Source organism: Mytilus edulis, chromosome 4, assembly GCF_963676685.1.
Source record: "Mytilus edulis chromosome 4, xbMytEdul2.2, whole genome shotgun sequence".
Classification (NCBI taxonomy): domain Eukaryota; kingdom Metazoa; phylum Mollusca; class Bivalvia; order Mytilida; family Mytilidae; genus Mytilus; species Mytilus edulis.
In genome coordinates, this window is record NC_092347.1 from 22,525,709 (window position 1) to 22,548,547 (window position 22,839).

Below are 22,839 nucleotides of genomic sequence, written 5' to 3' on the forward strand. Positions count from 1 at the left end.
GATATGCATATATGACGCCTATGAGTTTGACCTTGCATGTCATTCAATCTTTTTTAAATGACAAACAGGAATGAATATGGTTTAGGAGTTGGTATCTCGATCTTTTACAAGTTCTCAAAACACACACAAGAGGGTGTGAGTGACCCTAGGGACTACCCCTATTTTTCATTTGAGTTTTTATATTGTCCCATACATGAATATATATGGTTTAGGGGTGGGGGACCCAAGTGACTTCCCCTATATTTCAGTTGATTTGTTATATTGTCCAATACATGAATATATATGGTTAAGGGGTGGGGATCTCATCTGTTTCCAAGTTATCAAACAGGATTGGGTAGGGTGACCCTAAGGACTCTCCCTATATTTCATTTGATTTGTTCTTTTGTCCCATACATGAAAATATATGGTTTAATTTAAGGTTAGGATCTTGTCTGTTTCCAAGTTCTCAAACAACAGGAGGGGGGGAGCGACCGCAGGGACTTCCCCTATATTTTATTTGATTTGTTATTTAGTCCTATACATGAGTATATATGGTTACGTGGTGAGGATCTCGACTGTTTCCAAGTTATCAAACATGAGGATGCAGTGACCCTAGGGATTCCCCCTATAATTCATTTGATTTGTTATATTGTCCAATACATGAATATATCTGGTTTATGGAGGGGATCTCAACCCTTTTCAAATTCTCAAACAGGAAGGGGTAGATAGGCCCCACGAACTCCATCTATATTTCATATGATTTGTTATATTGTCCCATACATGAATATATATGGTTTAGGGCTTGGGATCTCGATCGACCGTTTCCAAGTTCTCAAACAGGAGGGGTGGGATGACCCACAGGGACTCCCCCTATATTTCATTTCATTTATCATATTGTCCCATACATGAATATATATGGTTTACGGGTGGGGATCTTGACTGTTTCAAAGTTCCCAAACAGGAGTGGTGGGGTGACCCAAGGGACTTCCCCTATTTTTCATTTGAGTTTTTATATTGTCCCATACATGAATATATATGGTTTAGGGGTGGGGGACCCAAGTGACTTCCCCTATATTTCAGTTGATTAGTTATATAGTCCCATACATGAATGTATATGGTTGAGAGGTGGGGATCTCATCCATTTCAAAGTTATCAAACAGGAGGGGGTAGAGTGCCCCAAAGGACTCCACATACATATAATTTGCTTACATTCAGGTATCATATAATCTAGTTGCACTATATGTGTAAAATAAAAAACTTCCAGCTATTTTAACTGACCCATCAAAATTGAGAAAAAAAATAACCATTTAGTAATATGTTTACACTTTAAAAGCATCTAACTTGCTTTACCAACATTTATTACTGATAAAGAAAATTTATACTGTCACCAGGACCATATATATTGTTAGATATACTGTTCCCAGCTGTCACAAAGACTCACATTGTATTGGATTTTGACATTAAAATTTGTCAAAAAGTAATTTTGAGTTTCCTATGGATACCTATGGATCTTCAGAACGCTGGCACTGTTGCACCATTATATTCTGCTCTACTTCATCATCAATGTATTTAATTGTACGTTTCTCACATTTTCAGTACAAAATATTTTCTGTTTTTTCATTCTTTTACATATATCTTTTGGTTTTCAATTCTAGTGTTTATATTTATTTACCATGCAAAGATGTATTTTGTCATCTGTCTGATTTTTTTAAAAGTTCAAAGATCGCCTAAACCCGGAATTACCCATATCCGCTTCCGGAATCGGATCCGATATTAGAATTTTCTTCTCATGTCAGCCGTTTTGTTTTCAATGTTGTTTTTATCAGATACGATTTTACTCAAATTTACACATTATTTGTCGGCGATTATCTGTATAAAGCTAGCGGTTGAACAAAATGAACATTGCTGTCATGAATAATAATGCTAAAAACAAGTTTTGAGATCGTTTATTAGGAGACTTTGGTAAAAAGGTTTGCAAAGTTATTTTTTTATTTCCTCTCAAGTCGTGCATGTCAAGCGTAGCTAGTAACCAAGTCGAAAGACCAACTGCAAAAGTGGAAGTTCGCAGAGCTCGGACAACCGCTAATTGAACACCTGCCTCCAAATTGAAAAGATACAAAAATTTCGTCTCATAATTTAAAATTGCCGCCAACAGCATGAACAGTGGAACTTATTTTAAGACTACTGACGTAGTTGACTACGTATTGACGACGAACAATATTCCTACCAGTTTTGCCATTTGGGAAATCTAAACTACTTGTCTTTAGAAATTTTCGGCGATTAAACATTTCATACATTTGTTCTTTGACAGCTTAGCCAAAATCTCAGGGGATAAAAAACTACATAAAGATTCCTAATGTGCCCTACTTCCTATGTGCAACTTCAAAACTTTTGGATAAATCAACAATCATTTAAGGTTTTTCTGATCATATTTTTTGTAATCAAGAATTCAAAGTAAGAATCAAAGAGCTGAAAGCTCTGAAGAAAAATGACGCCACTGTCTCTAATATTGGGATAGTTTTTATGCAAGTCTTGATTTTCACATACCGTAATTAGTTTAACAATGCAACATGTATCGTGAGCATATAATTGATATTCGTATATGTGTGTGTGTGTGAAGTGAAGGTGACAACTGGCTGGTTTTTTAAGACAAATGAATAGGTCAAGACTAGCTGAATTGTACAAATAAATACCGTAGAAAGGCTTGTATATTTCTCACTGGTACATAGTCTGAATCTGGGTCCGTTCGCTTCCATTCACGTTTGCGCCCACTCATTTTCACCCCTTTCACTTTCACACCCTACATGTTCGCACCCAATCTTAATTGGTTTTGTGTTTAATAACTCTGTAAGCAAGTGTTTTCTTATAAGTATAATTGTTGTCATTGTCTCAAAATAAAGTGAGACAGCATTTTTTTTTTTGTGTTGAATAAATCTTTATCATGTTTTGGATAAGGTATTGCTAAAAATAATAATAATCCTTTCTAAATAAAGTGGTATTTTGTCAACGTTTTATTTTGTGTTGAATAACTCTTAATCATGTTTTGGTTAGTGTATTGCTATAACTTGTTTCATTGACTTGTTTCAAAATGAAGTGAGATTCTGACTATGTTTGTTTCTGCGTGTTGAATAAATTTTATCATGTTTTGGTTATATTAGTGGATTGCTATATTTTGGTTTCTATGTTTTATTGTTTCGTTGTTTCAGATCAAGCTGTTAAAAACAATTATCTTTTGTGTTTTTTCCTTTAAAATCTTCAATGTTTTACTCATACCAAGCTATAAATACATTCAGTATTTACACCAAAGCAATTGAAAACAGCAACCATGATTTTCCAATTATTCAACTTGAATTTGAATTAAAATTGGGCGCGAATGAGTGGAGTGTGAATGTGCGAAAGTGTAGGGTGCGAAAATGTATTGGGCACAAACAGACCTGATACCACACAGTCTGAACCCCCTTCTCCCACAAAATATTAAGTAAATAATCTTTTTGTTACTGCTATCAAAGGTCTAATGAAACTCAGATAGTTTCAAACATTTGTCAAAGAATTCTAGTCGAACTGGCACCTAGTTAAATTGGCACCTGGACAAATCAGCACCTGGTTAAAATCGACACCTGATATAGTCAATTCGTCACCCATGTTTAATATATATTTTTAACAGTATTTTAAGCAATAGGGTAAAAATAAGAAAGGGGTTGCCAGAATTTTTTTCAGTATTTAAGCAAAAAGAGTTAAATACTAACTTTCACATTTTTGGGTGTTCATGTACATTTTGTATATATTTATTTTTCTCAACTAATGACTTTTTTGGTGTATTTTTAATGATATATATATATGAGTAGTCCAAATAATTATTACGTCTGGCAAGGCTTTTTTAATTTTATTCTGGAACACCTTCCTATGACCGCAAGGCTATATTAATTTTTTTTCTGGGACGCCTTCCTACGAACGTCGTAGGAAGGCGTCCCAGAAAAATAATAAAATAGCCTTGCCAGACGTCATAATTATTTGGACTAATACATGAGATATTGTGTATTTTTCTGCATTATTTTAACCAGTTGAGCATTTTACAAGATTGTTGGTTTAATGCTGTTTAAACTTTACTGAAAAACAAACACCTTAAATTTGCTAATTATTTGGCATGAAAGTTTGATTTATTGAAAGGGACTCATAGTTTTCCATTTTATTTTAATAATTGACTTGTTTTTACAATTACACAAATTGTCTAATTGTTAGGGAGCTACCATTTGATTTTTATGGGGGGGCTAGGATGAAAAATTTTGTCCTGCTTTTTTTTTTAGTTGTAATCTCTGTCCTGACTTTTTATTTTTTACTCTATTCGGTCCTGCCTTTTTTTTTTACTAGATTATCCTGACTTTTTTTACACAAATTGTCATCCTGCCTTTTTTTTTAAACAAGTTTCTCATCCTGCCTTTTTTTTTACTCAAAACTCCTGTCCTGCCTATTTTTTTCAAATTTCATCCTAGCCCCCCCATAAAAATCAAATGGTAGCTCCCTTAAAACAACAGCTTTGGTAAGGGCTTCGTTGTTTACCTTTATACACTACATATTCACTTTCGTTTCGTGGTTTACCAAAATACACAACAACATATTCACTATGTACTTGGTGACAGTAATTAATTAGTTGAATAGAAAATATTATAACAAATATTATTGGATGCCGAATTGACGTCGAATAGGTGCCGATTTGACTAGATGCCAATTTAACCAGGTGCCGACTTGACTTGTACGTTTCAATTCCTCTGCGATCGTTTGCGGTATTTTCTTGAGAAAACCTATTTTCCATCATCATAGAGAAGAAGAAACTGCTTTAAAATGATTCTGGAACGCTTCATGATTGTTAAAATAAGTTTAATTCACTCAAAAACAATTTTAAAACAGGAAGTTTCCAAAGCACGTGTAAAAGAAGAAATTAACCGGTGAGAGTGGAAATCCGTATATGACAGATATCCCTATAGTACGACTTTGAAAGTAAAACAGTTCAATCCTTTTGTAAAACAATCTTTAATATACCTATCACATTAATGTTTGAAGGGTCTTAAGCTTATTCAAACCATATAAGTCGGTATGAAACACCAAAACGGAATGAACAATAACCGATTACGTTTTGTAGTTTACAAATTCTAAAACTGGTTCCCGTCAAACTACAACACTTTGTTCGAGTGTAGTGGAATACAAGCAAAAACCAGTGTAAACTGGGTCCTGGCTGATTTAATACTACACAATGATGCACAATGATAACACAAGCAGATTCCAGTTTGTATGGAAAATAGGAAATACGAAACCAAGCGCGGTAGGCAGAGAAATGTAATGAAGTTCAGGTCGGCAGTTATGGAACAATGACTGCGTCATTTTCCAAAAAACTGTCCAATTAGTTATGAATAACTAGCTAGATAATAACAATGGCACATATTTCAGCATTTATTGGGTAGAACACAAATCTAGGGTGCTCGCATAAGGCAGCTTAACTGCCTAAAAATACATACATGTCAAATTCTGTTGACCTATCATGAACAGTTACCATGGAAAAGACCTCATCCTGATATCTTAAGTTAACCTTACTATCCGAGCCTGAAACTGAGGTCAAGGTCAAGTGACAGATATTAACACAGAACTGAAAATATGTGGTTTGAAAGCTAACAACCATACACCAATGACTAATTGGACAAGATAGTTTTATATTTGCTTACTTAATCATCAAAGCAAACTGTTTCTGTGTCAACACACCACGTTTGGATGTATCGTACATTCTGAACATCAACTCCACTTTACCTTCACCATCATCTAAAAAAATCAAATATATCATATTAGCCTATATGCTGAAAACATGAAATAAAAGCAGTTTTGAAAGTCAAGATTGAGATTATTACAAATATATATATATTCTTCTAAATTCAGAGTTTTTTGCGAGGTATAATGGGACATGGAGAGGATCGTAATAAGCTATGGTTTCCGCTGGCGGTCGCTATTTTCGAAATTTGCGAAAAAATAATAATTGTAGTGATTAAAATTCATCATTCGCGAAAGAATTTGGCGAAAGAAATATATATATAAAGATTTATTTTCATACATCTTGTTTATTTACTTTTTTTCTAGTTTCTCAGATAACCTGATCAGACAATATTCGGAATTCAACTTGAACTGGTGAAGATTTTGACAGAAAATCAATAATCAGCTGATTGCATTTTATAGCTATCCACAACAAAAGACTAAAGGTGTTGATTGCATTGTTTGACAAAATGATATGGTGAAGTTGCGTTCGTCACATGTCACATAAAGGATTTATCAACCACTTTGCAACGCACGTGCTTGAAACAAACTTTTGACGTGTCTCCTTTCCTTTTTTTAATGATAGTCCAGAAAGAAAACTGTTGTTAACTTATGACGAAAAATGTTCAAAAGCAAGAAAAATCTCTGATTTAAAACTTTATTCTTTTACTTTGTTATAGATAATTGATTTGAGAGAGTACTTTAAAGTCATTTGAGTGTCACAACGTGTTTCAAGCATATAGTTTTACGTCTCAACATTTTCATTTGTGATAGTCTAGAAAAGAAAACTGTCGTTATGAAGAAATCTATATAAAAAGTTGGGAACAACCCCTCAAATGGGAGAACATTTCAATGTAATGACTACACCTTAAATGAGGGACCAATTTCAAGTGATAAAAGCTTTTGTTTTGTTGTAAAAACCACTTCTTCATTTGTACAAAAGGGCACATATTTTTCTTTTGAAGAAACTTTCCCAAAGAACTGTACATTTTTCTGGTATTATATATATGGTCAAAACATGTCCAAGAATTTTGTTATATTCCGGGACTTGTATCTTCTTTATTATTAAAAGTATAAAGTGGCCCCCTTTTAAATTAAAAAAAAGTTCTTCTTTTTAAAAGTAAATGTTTAGTGTTTATTCATTACAATGTAGACTCTAATATAAGTTTGAGAGTATAATCATAGACAACAATGGGGCAAACTCATCTTATTTAGGGGGGGGAGAAAAAAGGAAAATTTTAAACAAAAATTATATGCATGTTACTTGGCGAAATACTAATTAAGTGGCGAAAAAAATAATTGACCCAGGGGAAACCCTGGTAATAAGAACTCACATTTTGATATCTGATACATATATTTGTATACAGATTTTCCTGAATCACAATAAAGTCACAATAATTTCAGTATTTATAACAGTGAAAGCCAGAGATTGAACTTAGATAAAAAAAATATTGAGACATTCACAATTGACTGTATTCTGTTTACTAGTCTTAATCAATTTAATGTTACTTTACTATCATATTAAAGTTTGAAGGTGAAATGAATCTGATATTGGTATTATTTTAATATTGAAATTGAAAATGTAAATTGAATAAACTGTTATCACAGAGATATTTCTCGCTTTTTTGTAATTTTGATAATGGAAATGTTGAAATTGAAGAAGTCAATGAACCATGACTGAAGGTACATGGCTAAAAATGGAAATGAGATGTGCCAATGCTAATACAACTGCATACTAAATACCATTGACTTATAATAAGTAGTTCCCTTTAAACAAACTTAATCACAAACGAATACATGTAAACTATGGAAATGAGATGTGCCAATGTTTATACAACTGCATACAAATTATCATTGACCTATCACAAGTGGTTCCCCATAAACTGACCTAATCACAAACTAATACATTAAAACTAAGCAAAAATTTCAAAGTCAATAGACCATGACAGAGGGTGCAGGGCCATATAATCTCCATGGAAATGAGATGTGCCAATGCTTATACAACTGCATACCAATTATCATTAACCTACCACTAGTGGTTCCTCATAAATTGACCTAATCACAAACTAATACATGAAAAATAAGCAAACTTTCAAAGTCAATAGACCATAACTGAGGGGGCAGGACCAAATAATCTCCATGGCAATGAGATGTGCCAATACTTATACAACTGCATACCAAATATCTTTGACCTACCACTAGTGGTTCCCCATAAACTTGACTTAATCACAAACTAATACATTGTTGAGGTCGCCGACACTGGAAACAGCATACCTATGTCTCGCTTTTTGACTCCGTCAAGCGAGACAAAAATGAATCATTGCACAGATGGTATTCAAGAAAGGAAATTTTAATAACCTGAAGACAAAACAACAAAGAAATCCAAGAATTCCTTGAAGCTAATAAATCCAGTCTTGTCAGCATCCACCAATACAAACATATTACGAACAAAGAGAGATGTTGGTTTAAGTTGAAGAGCCTCTGCAAATTCTGTTCTAGTCAGCTGAATATCCGCTATCTGCTTGGATGTTTCAATGTCAAGGACACCTAAATCCATAGCATCCATGTTGGTATGTTTGAAAGCCTAAAAATAAAGCATAATTTATATAGAGACATCAATAACAAACCTTAAATACGGGAATTATTTCCCAAATTGATACATTTATATACAATAAAAACAAAGGCAGAAAAAACACTCAGAAAATATATTCATCCCTAAAATAATTTTCTAGGGAAATTGGATATTACATCAAAATTAACAACATTGAAAGGTAAAAGGAGACATTATTACATCACCATATATATTTAAAAGAGGTTTCCTGCAAAAGCAATTGTTCCACCACTCAAGACTATTTTTTGTCATCAGGCCACCTTAAAAATCCTCCTTTCAGAAAAAAATAAAATAGGTTGGTCACTTATTTTACTCTGAAAAGGGTAGATTATACTTTTAAAACAGTGCTTTCTCAAAATGTCCATAAAATTTCCAAGAGTTGACATGACTATTTAGGGTAAGTGAGGAGCCTGGAAATAGAACTATACATTTTTGGACTAATTTGGGAAAATATAACCCAAAATAATGTAAATATTATTATCTCCCCTGAAACTTATGGATATGTCACTAATATCAATTGTTTTCTACCTGTAGACAAATTATTCTGAAGAATTTATCTAGTAATTTTTGTCTTTGTTCCTTGGTTGTGGCATTTTTCTTGATGACTTCCTCTTTAAAATTAACTTTCTGCAGTGATAATCCAATGCCACGGAGGAAAGGCTCCAGCTTCTGTATAAACTCCTGTCTGTCCATAGCATCACTAAACTTCAGCACCTATAATTAGAACACATTTAATCAAATATTATGAATGCTATGATGAACTTAAGATCAAATATTTAGAATGCTATGATGAACTTAAGGTCAAATATTTAGAATGTTACGATGAACTTAAGGTCAAATATTTAGAAGGCTATAATGAACTTGAGGTAAAATATTTAGAATGCTATGATGAACTTAAGATCAAATATTTAGAATGCTATGATGAACTTAAGGTCAAACATTCAGAATGCTATGATGAACTTAAGGTGTTATATCTTTCTTCCATTTCCTTACCATTCTCCTTCAGGCAATCAGCTGGAGATATTTTTTCAAAAGTATAGTTTCAAAGCAAAATTGGTTACTGTACATGCATTTATTATTGTGATTTTGTCATTTTAGATTAAAATGCGAAATTCTGTTAAAATTCATATATTTTTTTCAAAAATTATTCTGATTATAACCCTGTCACATTTAAAAACACTAAATATAAATACTGCTTAATTCTGATTTTCTGTATTGTTGAAAACATGCATATAAGTCAAGGGAAATATCAAACATGAAGATTATGAAAAGAACATTATAGGAAAGTTGTTTTAGTTCAATCCCTTTGTTTGTGTTTACCTTTCAAAGCAAGACAATCATAAGAATCTGAGATGTTCCTTAATCTGTTAATGTTTATAATAAAACAGTTGACGTGAGGGCATGGCCCTGAGCCAATGGTATAAGTGTACAGATGGCTTGAAAGCAATCGTATCCCAAAAACATCGCAATAATTTCTGAATTCATAGCATGTAGAAAATTAGTCATTTTTTCATTTATAAAGGGACTTAACTCAAGAACATTGAAGGGGAAAATATTTCATAGGCAATGATTCATACTAAACTGACATTTTTCACAGATATGGCTTACTGTTATTGTGACTTACCAAGTCAATTTCCCCCTCAGTTCTGACTGACATGACGGTTCCTGTATCTTCTGATACCCAAATATGCAGTTTGTCTATTTGTTTGCTCCCATGACTTCTTAGATCTATCATCCTTAAAGGTTTCCCACGGCGATCACTGACATGAATTTTCTTTCTATTTTCATCAAATTTGATCTTGATGTGTCTTTCCCCATCATTTGGTCCCACCCATTCTATTGCTGTGAAAAGAAATATCAAAGATTTAGCTATTATTTGGTTTGTTTCAACTATTCTATTGTTTAATGATAGAAATTCTTCTGTAGCATTTGAATTGACTTTTTATACATTGTGACTTGGATGGAGAGTTGTCTCTAACCACATCTTCTTATTTATATCCTGTGATTTAGTTTATAAGTACTTAGATGTTGATTTTTAATAACTCAAGTAAATATTTTTTATGACATTCTTTTTTGTTACCATAGGCAAAATATCAAACCTAGATATGTGTGTGGTTCCTTGGTCTTTTCTCTCCTGACAATTCTTTGCCTTGCTTTAGCCAATTTCTTTTCTCTGTATTTAGCCATGCATATCATCAGTCCTATAGTAGCTATAAAATACATACCATTTTTTATTTTGTGGAAATTAAAAAAGGCAAATTTTAAAATAATTTATCTAGGCTAAAAATTAAACTCATTATGTTAAATTACAAGCTTAAATTGATGAAAACAATCTAATTTGAAATTGGCATTGATTAAAAAATAAATTGACTGGCAAGAATCATTCCTCATGCAATTATCTAATCAATCAAGTAATTATGTAATAATTGCCTGTTAAAAAGTTGGTCTTAGATGGATTTAGTTATGATTTTTAGGTCTTTTTTGGTTTATAGCTCTTCAACATTTTTTGTCCTTATAAATCATAGTTACTCAAATATATTTGGCTTAATATATTTGAAGATAAATCTGGAAAAGTGCTTCAGACCCATGAAACTTGTAACGCATTGTTCTCACTTTTTCAGAACTCTTTACTGGTTAGTTTGAACACTGTGTAATGATTACAATGAAGACAGCCAAGACTGCTGCAACACAAGAGCAAGAATTAAGAAGACTTTTGACCTAGATGAAGGTCAAAGGTTTTTCCAGGCACTGTGGCTATCTCCACCAATAAAAACTGGCTACCACGAAATAGCTCCAAAGCTGGACTTAAAAGTGGCGTTAAAACACACAAATTTAAATGCTTTGCTGAGCACAGCCTGATACGACCGCAGAGGTCGAACCCTGAACAGTTGGGGCAAATTTGGACACAATATTCAAGCTTGATGGATTATGATTAAAATTTTGTTACATAATATAGCCTTTTCAATAGTCGTCTGGCGCGAAAAGGACGATAACTCAATTTTAGAATTTAATATTTTTGGAGACGGTCAATTTCCGAAATTCCATGCTTGATCATCCCGATTTTTTCTTTGGCCGTTGACAACAGAATTATTGCTGCATTCTTTGACACTAAGGTATATTTAACAAGGCAGTATTATCAATGTATTATCGTGGTATCAATATATGTTAGAAATGTTAGATACCTGAATTATTTGTAATTTTGGCAAGGACAATTCATCACGTCCCCTGAAAACATGATTTTGTAAAATATCACTTATCAGCATCTCCGGGCGGCAAGCCAAATTAATTTCCTGATAATCTTTACTACAGCATTCTGATTGTTATTAATTGCTACATATTACCGCTTTTTTGTAAATCGATGTTTGTTTACATTATCAACAAATGTGAGTAACATTCTAGGTCGAGTTGTCGTTCGTGGTGTATAGTTTGTTCCAAACCATTGTTTTTTTTCTGATACAGGTTGGCAGTTGTTTATCAACAATATAAAGTTGTTGCAACATAAACACATGTTATTTTCAGTGTGTATGTGTGTTTTTTTTTCTTTCTAATAAGTTATGATTGTTTATAAAAACAAAATGTTTTTAAATTCATTTGGAAGACAGGATTGTCATGTAATTGTTATTTCCCTTGTTAAAAAATAGAAATTGCGTGTTTCTATATTTAACTATTTGCATGACACTATTTAGTACATATTTGTTAAATAATATAGATATTGCTGTTTTGAATTCATTGTAAAAGAGAATTATATATGTTCTAAAATTCAATATTTGCATCGTTGCTTATCATTTATAACCTTTGTTGAAAGACTTAATCATTTTAGATACGTTGTTTGAAAATATTGTTGGTTACAAACTTCCTTCTGTAGTTTGATTGAAAGCAGTCAATGGCGCTTTTCAAGGACTGCCACCGCTAATACTGTATATGGTTGGTAACAATATTGAATGATTGAGATGTTTATGAACTGACATTCAGTTCGACCATGGGAAGCTGTGCTCTGCCTGATGCGTGCTCAATTATTGTAGTCATTCAATGCTACATCTCTCTACTTTAGGTCTACATAATAAAAATTGTGCTTATTGAAAAAAAATATATATTGTTTTCATTTATTTTATTTAGATAGCGCTATCACATTCGGCATCCATCGTATTTTTATTTATCAGTTGTCAAATTAGACCAATATGTGGTCTGCATCCCCTGCATAATTGATCCTTTTACATACATGTCAGACTCCACTCCTTTATTTCTTTAATGGCTTTCAGTTATTTGGTGGACACCGGGAATTGATTCCCAGTTCCCTCCCAAAACTCCTACTTCACTCCATATTCTGTTCCTCTGCACTCTTATTTTTTCATCAACAAGAATTATCCCTGTTTTATCAAACTTTTCTCACGATTAAGACCACCCTGCCTCAAGCTTTCATCCATCAAATTCTCATTTCTAGTCCTCTTATTCCACAGTTCCCATAATTCTGTCTAACCCCTTTAAAGTGTCCCAATGACTCGCACCCATTAACAACCCATCATTCGACAAATTATATTAAACAACCTGATTTGTCTCCTATATGCAAAAATTACGAGTCAGGTGTTTTTGCTTTAATATAAATGGCAATTTTTTTCACACATCTCGTTTTTGAACTCCCACGAGTATTTGTTACTATCAACTATATGGCATCAATGCACACAATTCAAACGTTCTTTTCACAAAACCACCAAAAATTGCATAGCAAATACATTCTCAGGATTTTTAATAAAGTTTACTTTGCGAGCACAAAGTGAGGAATTAATTATAAAACAATTTGGTAAAGCAAAATAAATATCTAAAAGATGTTTTAAAAATAGACTATAGTGGATGAGCTACCCCTTCGTGTAACCAGATTTATCTCTCCTGGGATTTAAACACATTGAGATTGAGATTGAATTGTTTCCCTTTGATAACAACCAGTTCCAAAGCAAGATTATTTGTTTGATGATTTTTTATTGATTAACAATATTTTGATAAAGGAAAAGGATAATACTTTCAATTTCGAGGTCTCACAAAGGCTTTTTCACCTTCTATTCTAATTTTACATTAAAAACCCAAATTTAGATGAAAAGGCTACATAATATAGGTTTCTGACACAAAATAAAGATCTTTCAAATCTATTGCCCAATACTGTGCAATTGAAGATTTATTCTTGAAACTTTTCAAAAATTCTAAATTTTCAAAAAAATAATTCTCAATTCTTACCTGGAATAAGCAGAGCTACAGCTAGGAACGTCAAAGGAAACGACACTTCACTGCCAGAAAAATAGTCATACGTCTGCCATGGTACACAGTTTTCAATAATGGTACGGTTATTCCCACTGTTTGGGGGAACAGATATTGCAGTATTTATATTTAACTGAGCAGGTTGAGGACATGGATCATTGGCTCCTACAATAAATGTTTTTTAGTTATTATTGTGCTTATTCAGTGGGCTTTGGGAATATCACAATAACAAAGGCTAAAAGTAGTAAGTCAGTATTTTATTTGAATTCATGACAAAGACATCAACTAACTGGAGCTGGATGGTAAGTATTACCGGTACTTTTTTTTACACAGCAATCACTTTATACTAACAACATTTCACTTGAGTTATTTGTTGAAATATTTTGCAAGTTGATCAGCTTTTGGAAGAAGAATTCAAACTGCGATTTGGTAAACTGTTTTAGCCATTGCTATTGTGATATCCCAAAGTCTACTCAACTAGAGGCTCTCAAGAGCCTGTATCGCTCACCTGATTCTACTTGGGTTTTTGAAATCATATAAAAAAATATAAAATTTGGCTAAAAGTATCAACACTTGGCCAGCACCTCATAAGGAAAGGAACATTCATGCAATGTTTGATTTCATTCAATTCAGTGGTTCTTTAGAAGAAGACTTTTGTATGCATTTCCCATAGGGTTTTATGTTAAACTAAGTCCCCCTACTGGCGGCCATCTTGGATGTTGCAATAACAACAAAGGTACAACACTTGGTCAGTATCTCATTAGGAACATTCATGCTATGTTTGGTTTCATTCCATTCAGTGGTTCTCTATAAGAAGAAACTTGTATGTATTTCCCATAGGGTCCTATGTTAAACTAAGTCCCCCCACTGGCGGCCATCTTGGACGTTGAAATGGCGACAAAGTATATACAAGATATCAGAATGCAAGACGTTGTTATTGTGATACTTACATATTAATTGAACTAATTCAAAAATCTCAAAAATCTCAATAACTTCTATATTTAAGGTATCTGAATTATGTGACAGTTATAAAAAAAATGCAATTAATCGAAAGTTTCTGCCAACTATTATCCTTATATTGATGAAAAGGTAGACATAATTTCTTATGTAGAAATTTAGTATATACAGAAAATAAGGAAGCATATACCTGCCAACTGTTACTATTTGGGGGGGGGGGATTTCCCCTTGAACAGTCCCAAACAAAATTTTGTGAGAGCAATTTTGTTCACAATTTAGAACAAAACAATCAATTTTATATATAGGAAGATGTGGTATGAGTGCCAATGAGACAACTCTCCATCCAAGTCACAATTTATAAAAGTAAACCATTAAAGGTCTTATTTTGCTGTACATTATTGCTGTTTACAGTTTATCTCTATCTATAATAATATTCAAGATAATAACCAAAAGCTGAAATTTTTTCTTTAAATTACCAATTCATGGGCAGCAACCCAACAATGGGTTGCCTGAATAGTTTGAAAATCTAAGGGCAGATAGATCTTGACCTTATGAACAATTTTGTTTTTGAAAGATTTGCTTGAATGCTTTGGGTTTAGATATATGACCAAAAACTGCATTTTACCCTATGTACTATTATTAGCCATGTCGGCCATCTTGGTTCCCAGGCAGGGTCATCAAACACAATTTTTAAACTACATACCCTAATGATGATTGTTTACAACTTTGGTTAAATCCATCTTCAGTAGTTTCAGTAGTTTCAGAGGAGAAGATTTTTGTAAAAGAAAAAATTTACGAAAAATTGTTAAAAATTGACTATAAAAGGGCAATGACTCCTTAAGGGGTCAACTGAACATTTTGGTCATGTTGACTTATTTGTAGAACTTACTTTGCCGAACATTATTGCTGTTTACAGTTTATCTCTATCTATAATAATATTCAAGATAATAAATTCCTTAAAATTACTAATTCAGGGGCAGCAACCTAACAACAGGTTGTCCAATTCATCTGAAAATTTCAGGGCAGATAGAACTTGACCTGATAAACATTTTTACCCCCATGTTAGATTTGCTCTTAATGCTTTGGTTTCAGAGATATAAGCCAAAATCTACATTTTACCCCGTTATGTTCTATTTTTAGCCATGGCGGCCATTTTGGTTGGTTGGCTGGGTCACCGGACACATTTTTTTAAATAAGATACCCTAATGATGATTGTGGCCAAGTTTGGTTCAATTTGGCCCAGTAGTTTCAGAGATTATTTGTAAAAGTTTACGGACGCTGGACACCAAGTGATGAGAAAAGCTCACTTGGCCCTTTGGACCAGGTGAGCTAAAAATGGTCCATCACATCTGTGTAAAAATAATGTTTTTTTTATCATAGCCAAAAATCACTATAGGTTGCACTTTGTAAATACACCCGTTTCTCAAACCACACCACTTTTGGGGAGATTCATAGATAAACAAATTTGTTTATGTACTGGTTTCTAGTTATAATTGCTACCGTATGTTTCATCTCGTAGAGACATAACTTGGGAATGTTACCAGTAAGTATGCATATACATATCAGTCATATTGAAATCTGTAGAAGTTAAGGTAGTGTTAGTATAGAATTTTAGTGTTAGTTTAAACTCTTAGAAATTCTGAGGATATACATAGATGCCAACCCCCTTTTAACACAATCAGAAACAATCCATGGATATAAATGTTGAAAATATTCCACACAGCCCTATATTTTGACCTTTGAAAAAAATAGTAGTGCCTTTGAACTTTCCATTCTATGATATAATTTTTTTCAAAACTTCATATTAAAAGTGGTACAGTTAAGGAGTTCCTATGGGAAATTGCATTGTAGATATTTACAGAAATGCAACCTATATCCCCTATTTTTTGTAGCGATATGATAACATGAAAAAATTAATCTTAACCACATTACAGTACCATTGTGTATAAAGACATCCTGCTGAACTTCTCTGTTTTGACCATTGACACCTGGCTGACCTTGAACCTTGACATTGGTGACTTTAGCAATCACTTCACCCAGTGTCATGGAATTTATCACATTCAATTCAGTATCACTAAACAAACTGAAAACAAAATGGAAACACTATATTAACATGTTCTTTAATTTAAGTTTCTTTATATATTTCTATATATATAGTTAAGTATGATGTCTATTTTTAATGAACTAGTACACATTTTTGTTTAGTAGCCAGCTGAAGCCCACCTCCAGGTGTGGGATTATCTTGCTGTGTTAAAGATCAATATGTGGGCTTCATCTAATTTTTTACTTGGTCGGGTGTTCTAACTAATATGAACTTTTAAAAAGATTCTATAACTGTGTTGCGAAAGCCAATGTAACTCAGGGCTAAGCTATCAAGTATGTTCCGTAAATTGAAACTAAGCCCCAAAAAAACCTAGTGATCATTTGTTAATAGGACCTTATTCTGTAAAGAACAAATACTGAAAAGTAAAAAAAAATTGTTCCATCTGTAATAATATTATAGAACATTTCTTCCACCTATTTTAAGTTATATCATGGAGGAACTTTCATTTCATGACAACTTATCCTTTTTCCCTATACTCATACCATAAAGTGAAAACTTACCAATTTTCCCCATTCTTATCCATTCTCATACCGTTACGTGAAAGCTTGCTCATTGCCCTATTCTCATACCATGATAACCAAGAATGTGTCCCAAGTACATGGATGCCCTACTCGCACTATCATTTTCTATGTTCAGTGGACCGTGAAATTGAGATCAAAACTTTAATTTGGAATTAAAATTAGAAAGATCATATCATAGGGAACAAGTGTACTAAGTTTCAAGTTGATTAGACTTCAACTTCTTCAAAAACTACCTTGACAAAAAACTTTAACCTGAAGCGAACGGATGCACAGACGGACGGACGAACGGAGGCACAGACCAGAAAACATAATGCCCCTCTACTATCGTAGGTGGGGCATAAAAAAAAATTATTCTCATACTAAAATGTGAAAACTTACCCATTTTCCCTATTCTCATACCAAACTGTAAAAATTATCTATTTCCCTATTCTCGTACCAAAATGTGAAAACTTACCCATTTTCCCTATTCTCCTACCTAAATGTGAAGATTACCGATTTTCCCTATTCTCGTACCAAAATGTGAAAACTTTTTTTTTTAATACCCATTTTCACTATTCTCATACCAAAATGTGAAGATTACCCATTTTCCCTATTCACGTACCAAAATGTCAAAAATTACCCATTTTACCTATTCTCATACCAAAATGTGAAAACTTACCGATTTTCCCTATTCTTATACCAAAATGTGAAAACTTACATATGTTCCCTATTCTAATACCAAAATGTGAAAACTTACATATTTTCCTATTCTCATACCAAAATGTGAAAACTTACCCATTATCCCTATTCTCATACCAAAATCTATCACCATCCCTGATTCTACGGAATGCATCTAGAGTTATTTCTGTAAACAATGGTCCCGGTCCATCTAATGTGGTTTCAATCAATCCCCCAACAAATAAATCAACATCGTCTGGTGCTGAGACATTGAGACCCGCATTTGAATATACAGCTTTTAATTGTTGTATAGCCTACAAAATATATTAAAGATGTGACATGTTCAGGGTATCTATACATGTTTATCAGACATTATATAGCCATTTGCCTACATAATTTCTAAACCTTCTGAAGAAGATTTTTAATTAAATAGATTCAACTAAATGTATATTTTTTATGTTGAAATACAAGACGAAAGTACAAGGTGACAAATCATACTCAGCACACCTCTGGGGGCGGGAATTTCTCTCTGCATTGAAGACCCATTGACAGCCTTCGGCTGTTGTCTGCACTTTGGTCGGGTTGTTGTCTCTTTGACACATTCCCCATTTAAATTCTCAATTTTATCTTAACCCAAAATAGATAATAAAAGAGCTTCTAACTCATGTTTTGAATATCATTATCAGACTAAGCAATGTTGCCTCAGTATTTGTATTTTTTTTTGTCAAGAGTCCAGTATGCTATGCTCATTTCTATATGAAACTCAAAAGAACTATATTCAATTAAAATTAATTAAACCATTAATTTCAATTTCAGATGAAATCCTTATTTGTCTAAACTATTGTATGCATGCCATCTTCTTCAAATATCATCAAATTTCCATGAATGTGTTTTAAAGAAGTATAATTTTTCTTCTTAGTAGTCTTCAGTTTTCTATGTTGTGTCTTGTGTACTATTCTGTTTGTCTTTTTATTTTTAGCCATGGCGTTGTCAGTTTATTTTCAATCTATTAGTTTGACTGTCCCCTGGTATCTTTCGTCCCTCTTTACAATGTTTTGTTAAAGAAAATAGATCATTTCAATCTGCAAGTTAGAGACAGTTTGAGCTCTTTTTGATTAAACTAACAAATTGGCACAAAATTGACCTACTCCTTATTAAAGATTTCATAAAATTATCTGTTGGGTTTTTTCTCTGCACTAAGTTTCCTGGAAACAGATAATCACAAAAATATATGAATGTTTATAAAACAATTTAACAAAAAATATGGCTATTGTATCTTACTTTTAGGTTTGTGTCAATAGAGCCATTATGCATTGCTTCAAAGCTTTCTATCCTGGGGAGACCAAATGCCTCTCTTACTGACTGATAATCAGGCAACCCATGGTCTCGTGCTCTCTGAATATTTATTGCACCTAGATCACGTCTTGAAAATTCTAATGGTCCAAAGACATCACCTTAAAAATAATATTGAAATGTTGTTAAAAAAAAGTTGACCCCTTTAAAATTTCATAATTTTTATCCATTAATCTTCATGATCATTTAATCTACAAAAAAGAATTCTTCAAGAACAGAAAAGTACTTGAAATTTAGCACAGTAAATGTTAATTGTCTATATAATAATGAAAGAACTTGAAACTTACATTTACATTCTAGTATTCCATGTCAAGAGTAGACCTGACATTAACTGATAAAAATAACATCCCAATAGCAATATATAACACAATACTAATAACAGACAATTTATCTTTTCATTTTATCATTAAAGATGCCTTCTGGAAAGCCTCATTTTTTATATCCTGGGATGTGTGAATCTCTGTTCAAAACAAATGTAATGGATGTGTTGCTATCAAACACTCTGCATATAAGAGACAACAATCACTGATATATACCTGCCAAATCAGCTACCATTATATTATCCTCCCGTTCTGCTAAGGTTGAGGCCATCCCTCTAAACAAAGCATCAACATCTTCTGTTACAGATTCCTGTCATCATAATAAAAATATCTGATAAACACCATCTTTAAATATAGAATTGCTTGATTCCAAAGTTCAAGAGCTCTAGCTTTTAGTTCCTGAGACAAAAGGTACCAAAATTTTATGAATTGGTAGACAGACAGAAAGAAACAAGAATGTGTCCATAGTACACCGATGCCCCACTCGCACTAGCTATCATTTTCTATGTTCAGTGGAAACTGCAATTGGGATCGAAACTGTAATTTGGTATTGAAATTAGAAAGATCATATCATAAGAAACATGTGTACTAAGTTTTAAAGTTGATTGAAGTTCAACTTCATCAAAAACTACCTTGATCAAAAACTTTAACCTGAAGTGGGACAGACAGACAAATGGAACCATAGACCAGAAAACATAATGCCCCTCTACTATCGTAGGTGGGGCATAAAAACATGGACAAAAGGATGAATAGACATAAATTGGTTTACCCCACTCCTTTCAGAGCAATTGAATATCAAAATTTTATTCATGAGTTCTGCAGCCCTTTTCTCCATACTGAAACTTTGATTAGGGCCACATCGATGCAATATGAAAAAGGACCAAATTAAATGTGTTGGAAGAGAGTTTAACAACAGTAAATCCTTTGTTTGTATAACTTGTTAACTTACCTGAGAGTTCCAATAGGCATTGCACAATCTTAAAGCATGAACCTCTCCTGGTTGACCAGCTATGTTAACCGTACTTGGAATCCACGGACATTGATTAGTGCCACTTCTAGCAGCTCTGTAAAATAACAAAAGTATCAATTAAAAAGAGAGCACCTCTTTAACATTTAACAGAGTGCAACTCTAATATTTAACAAAATGTACCTCTTTATTATTCAACAAAGTGTACCGCTTTACCATTTAAGAAAGCGTACCTTTTTATTTCATAAAGTAAACCTCTTTAACATTTATACCGAAGTGACCACATAGATCCAGCATGGCTGAATCAAAATCAGAATTGTTTAATTGGCAGAATAGCTCAGTTAAACAATAATACTATCATGCTATAATTCAAATTCATGCTGACTGCAGTATTTTCAAATCACATCAACCTGTTTTTAATCTGAATATTTTTTTTAAAAGATTACCCTTAAACGACATACAGCAATCAATTCTTGGAATTATTTTTCAAAGTTTGGTGTTTATATAAAGTATGCTTTTATATGCTTACCTTCTCCACAGACCAGGTGTCACCAGTGTATGTCCAAACCTCATAGCTGATGTCTGAAACTCATGTGTTATACCAGGGTGAACTGTTGGGTCATAACCTACAACACAAAATTTAATCATTACTTACTTAATACATCTAGTTATACAATGCATGACCCGACTGATCAATAAAAAAAAACTTAAAACACAAAATTTACTATAATATTTTTAACATTTTTGTTCAACATTTTAAAATTAGATTAAAGATTAAGAAATAATTCATGCAAGCTTTAGACTTCATGGAAATTTTCACATAGGTTGGCTTTTATGTTCAATTTTTTCACGAGCAATTTACACATAGTTTACCAAAATTAGGTTAACTTCCAAATTTTACTTATCGTTCAAAAATATTTTGTCCTGAAACCAAATTGTTTGATGTCCGGATAGCATTAATCATATAACAAGCCAAATTTCACTTTGTTTCAACACAGCGATAAAAGTCAGGACTTATAAATGGTGACACCAGGGGTTTCATATTGACTGGTACTTTCCCTGTTTGTAGATGGTACTTTTCAATATATTTATATAAATATCTTTATATAAAATTCCTATATTTAGGCTGTAATTGTCAATAGCATAGGACGATAAAAGTACCGGGTAACGTCTCTTAAAAAACGTTTTGTCATTGATTTGTGTTACTTACCATGTGAATGTACAGCGCCTTACAGTAATTTTTACTTTTTATATAGGGCGCTTTATAAATTTTCATTATTATTATTATTATTAATGGCCTGTTACACACAGTACATTTGTACTTGAAGAGCATGATCAGGGATATCTGTATTAGACAAATAAAACACTGGAAGTATTTAATACTGACAGTATTTCAATATATTCTTATAGCACTAATGAAAATTATTACAAACCTCTATATGGTATTCTTCCTCTAATGTCGAAAAACGTCGAATTATCAGCTTCGATTTTCAACCATCTTGGAAGCCAATCATAAAACACAATTTTCTACAAAAAACAGTAAAATTCCATATTTTCTATAAAAAACAGTATAAATTCATATACTCAAGATACTTTTTTTCTTATGATATTTGAGTGATGACATCTTAACATGCACTTAAAATGGGGGTTTTACTGACATACAGTCGACTCTCGTTATGTCGAAGTCAGCCGGACCAGAGAAATATTTCGAGATACACGTAGTTCGACTCAAACGAACACCGGAAGTTCGACAATCTAAGGGACACAACTCTTGCTTAGCTTGGTAAAGCTAAAATAAATCCGTGTGAATATGGCAAGGGGATCGATATTCTAGTATCAGATCGATGTATTTGTATGTCACAGTCTTTTATTATTATTACTTATTCAATTGTTTCAATTAAAAAAAAATCTTATGGCTTTTCCAAGAGTGTAAATTCCAATCGATAGTTTCGTTATTCAGGTCGGTTATAGCTGACAAAATTGTTTATTCTCGGATACAAAAGATTTAAGAAAATTTTGATTTCTATTCATTTTGTTTATCTCACTCTTTCTTTTCAAAAGAAAATATAACAAGATCAAAGACGCCGTTTGAGTAGTTTTTAGGTGATCATCAACGGAAGCCATAATCCTCACTTTATACACACCCAAGCTCATTAGTGTAAATCACAAATTAATTGTTTTGTAAACATTTTAAATACTTTTTCATGAACATTAACAATGTATCACTAATTATTTATCAAAATTCTATAAAAGATAATCTTAGGTAAACACTCATGGAAATAGCATGTCATAAATCAATACAGTGGTCAATGACCGGAAATTTAATTACA

The 22,839-nt window shown here is 32.7% G+C and overlaps 1 protein-coding gene across 1 annotated transcript in view; it reads right to left on the reverse strand.

Annotated features, from left to right (window-relative positions):
* Positions 1-22,839, reverse strand: part of LOC139519227 (dual oxidase 2-like) — a 57,671-nt gene that overhangs the window by 16,245 nt on the left and 18,587 nt on the right. Inside the window, exons 7-19 of the mRNA XM_071311169.1 lie at positions 21,943-22,036; positions 21,039-21,135; positions 20,492-20,606; positions 19,759-19,852; positions 19,151-19,323; positions 17,987-18,183; positions 16,525-16,670; positions 13,610-13,795; positions 10,483-10,593; positions 10,008-10,225; positions 8,912-9,097; positions 8,131-8,356; positions 5,694-5,787 (exon numbers count right to left, since the gene is read on the reverse strand). Coding sequence (XP_071167270.1) covers positions 5,694-5,787; positions 8,131-8,356; positions 8,912-9,097; positions 10,008-10,225; positions 10,483-10,593; positions 13,610-13,795; positions 16,525-16,670; positions 17,987-18,183; positions 19,151-19,323; positions 19,759-19,852; positions 20,492-20,606; positions 21,039-21,135; positions 21,943-22,036 — 1,937 coding nt within the window. The remainder of the gene's footprint in view (positions 1-5,693; positions 5,788-8,130; positions 8,357-8,911; positions 9,098-10,007; positions 10,226-10,482; positions 10,594-13,609; positions 13,796-16,524; positions 16,671-17,986; positions 18,184-19,150; positions 19,324-19,758; positions 19,853-20,491; positions 20,607-21,038; positions 21,136-21,942; positions 22,037-22,839) is intronic.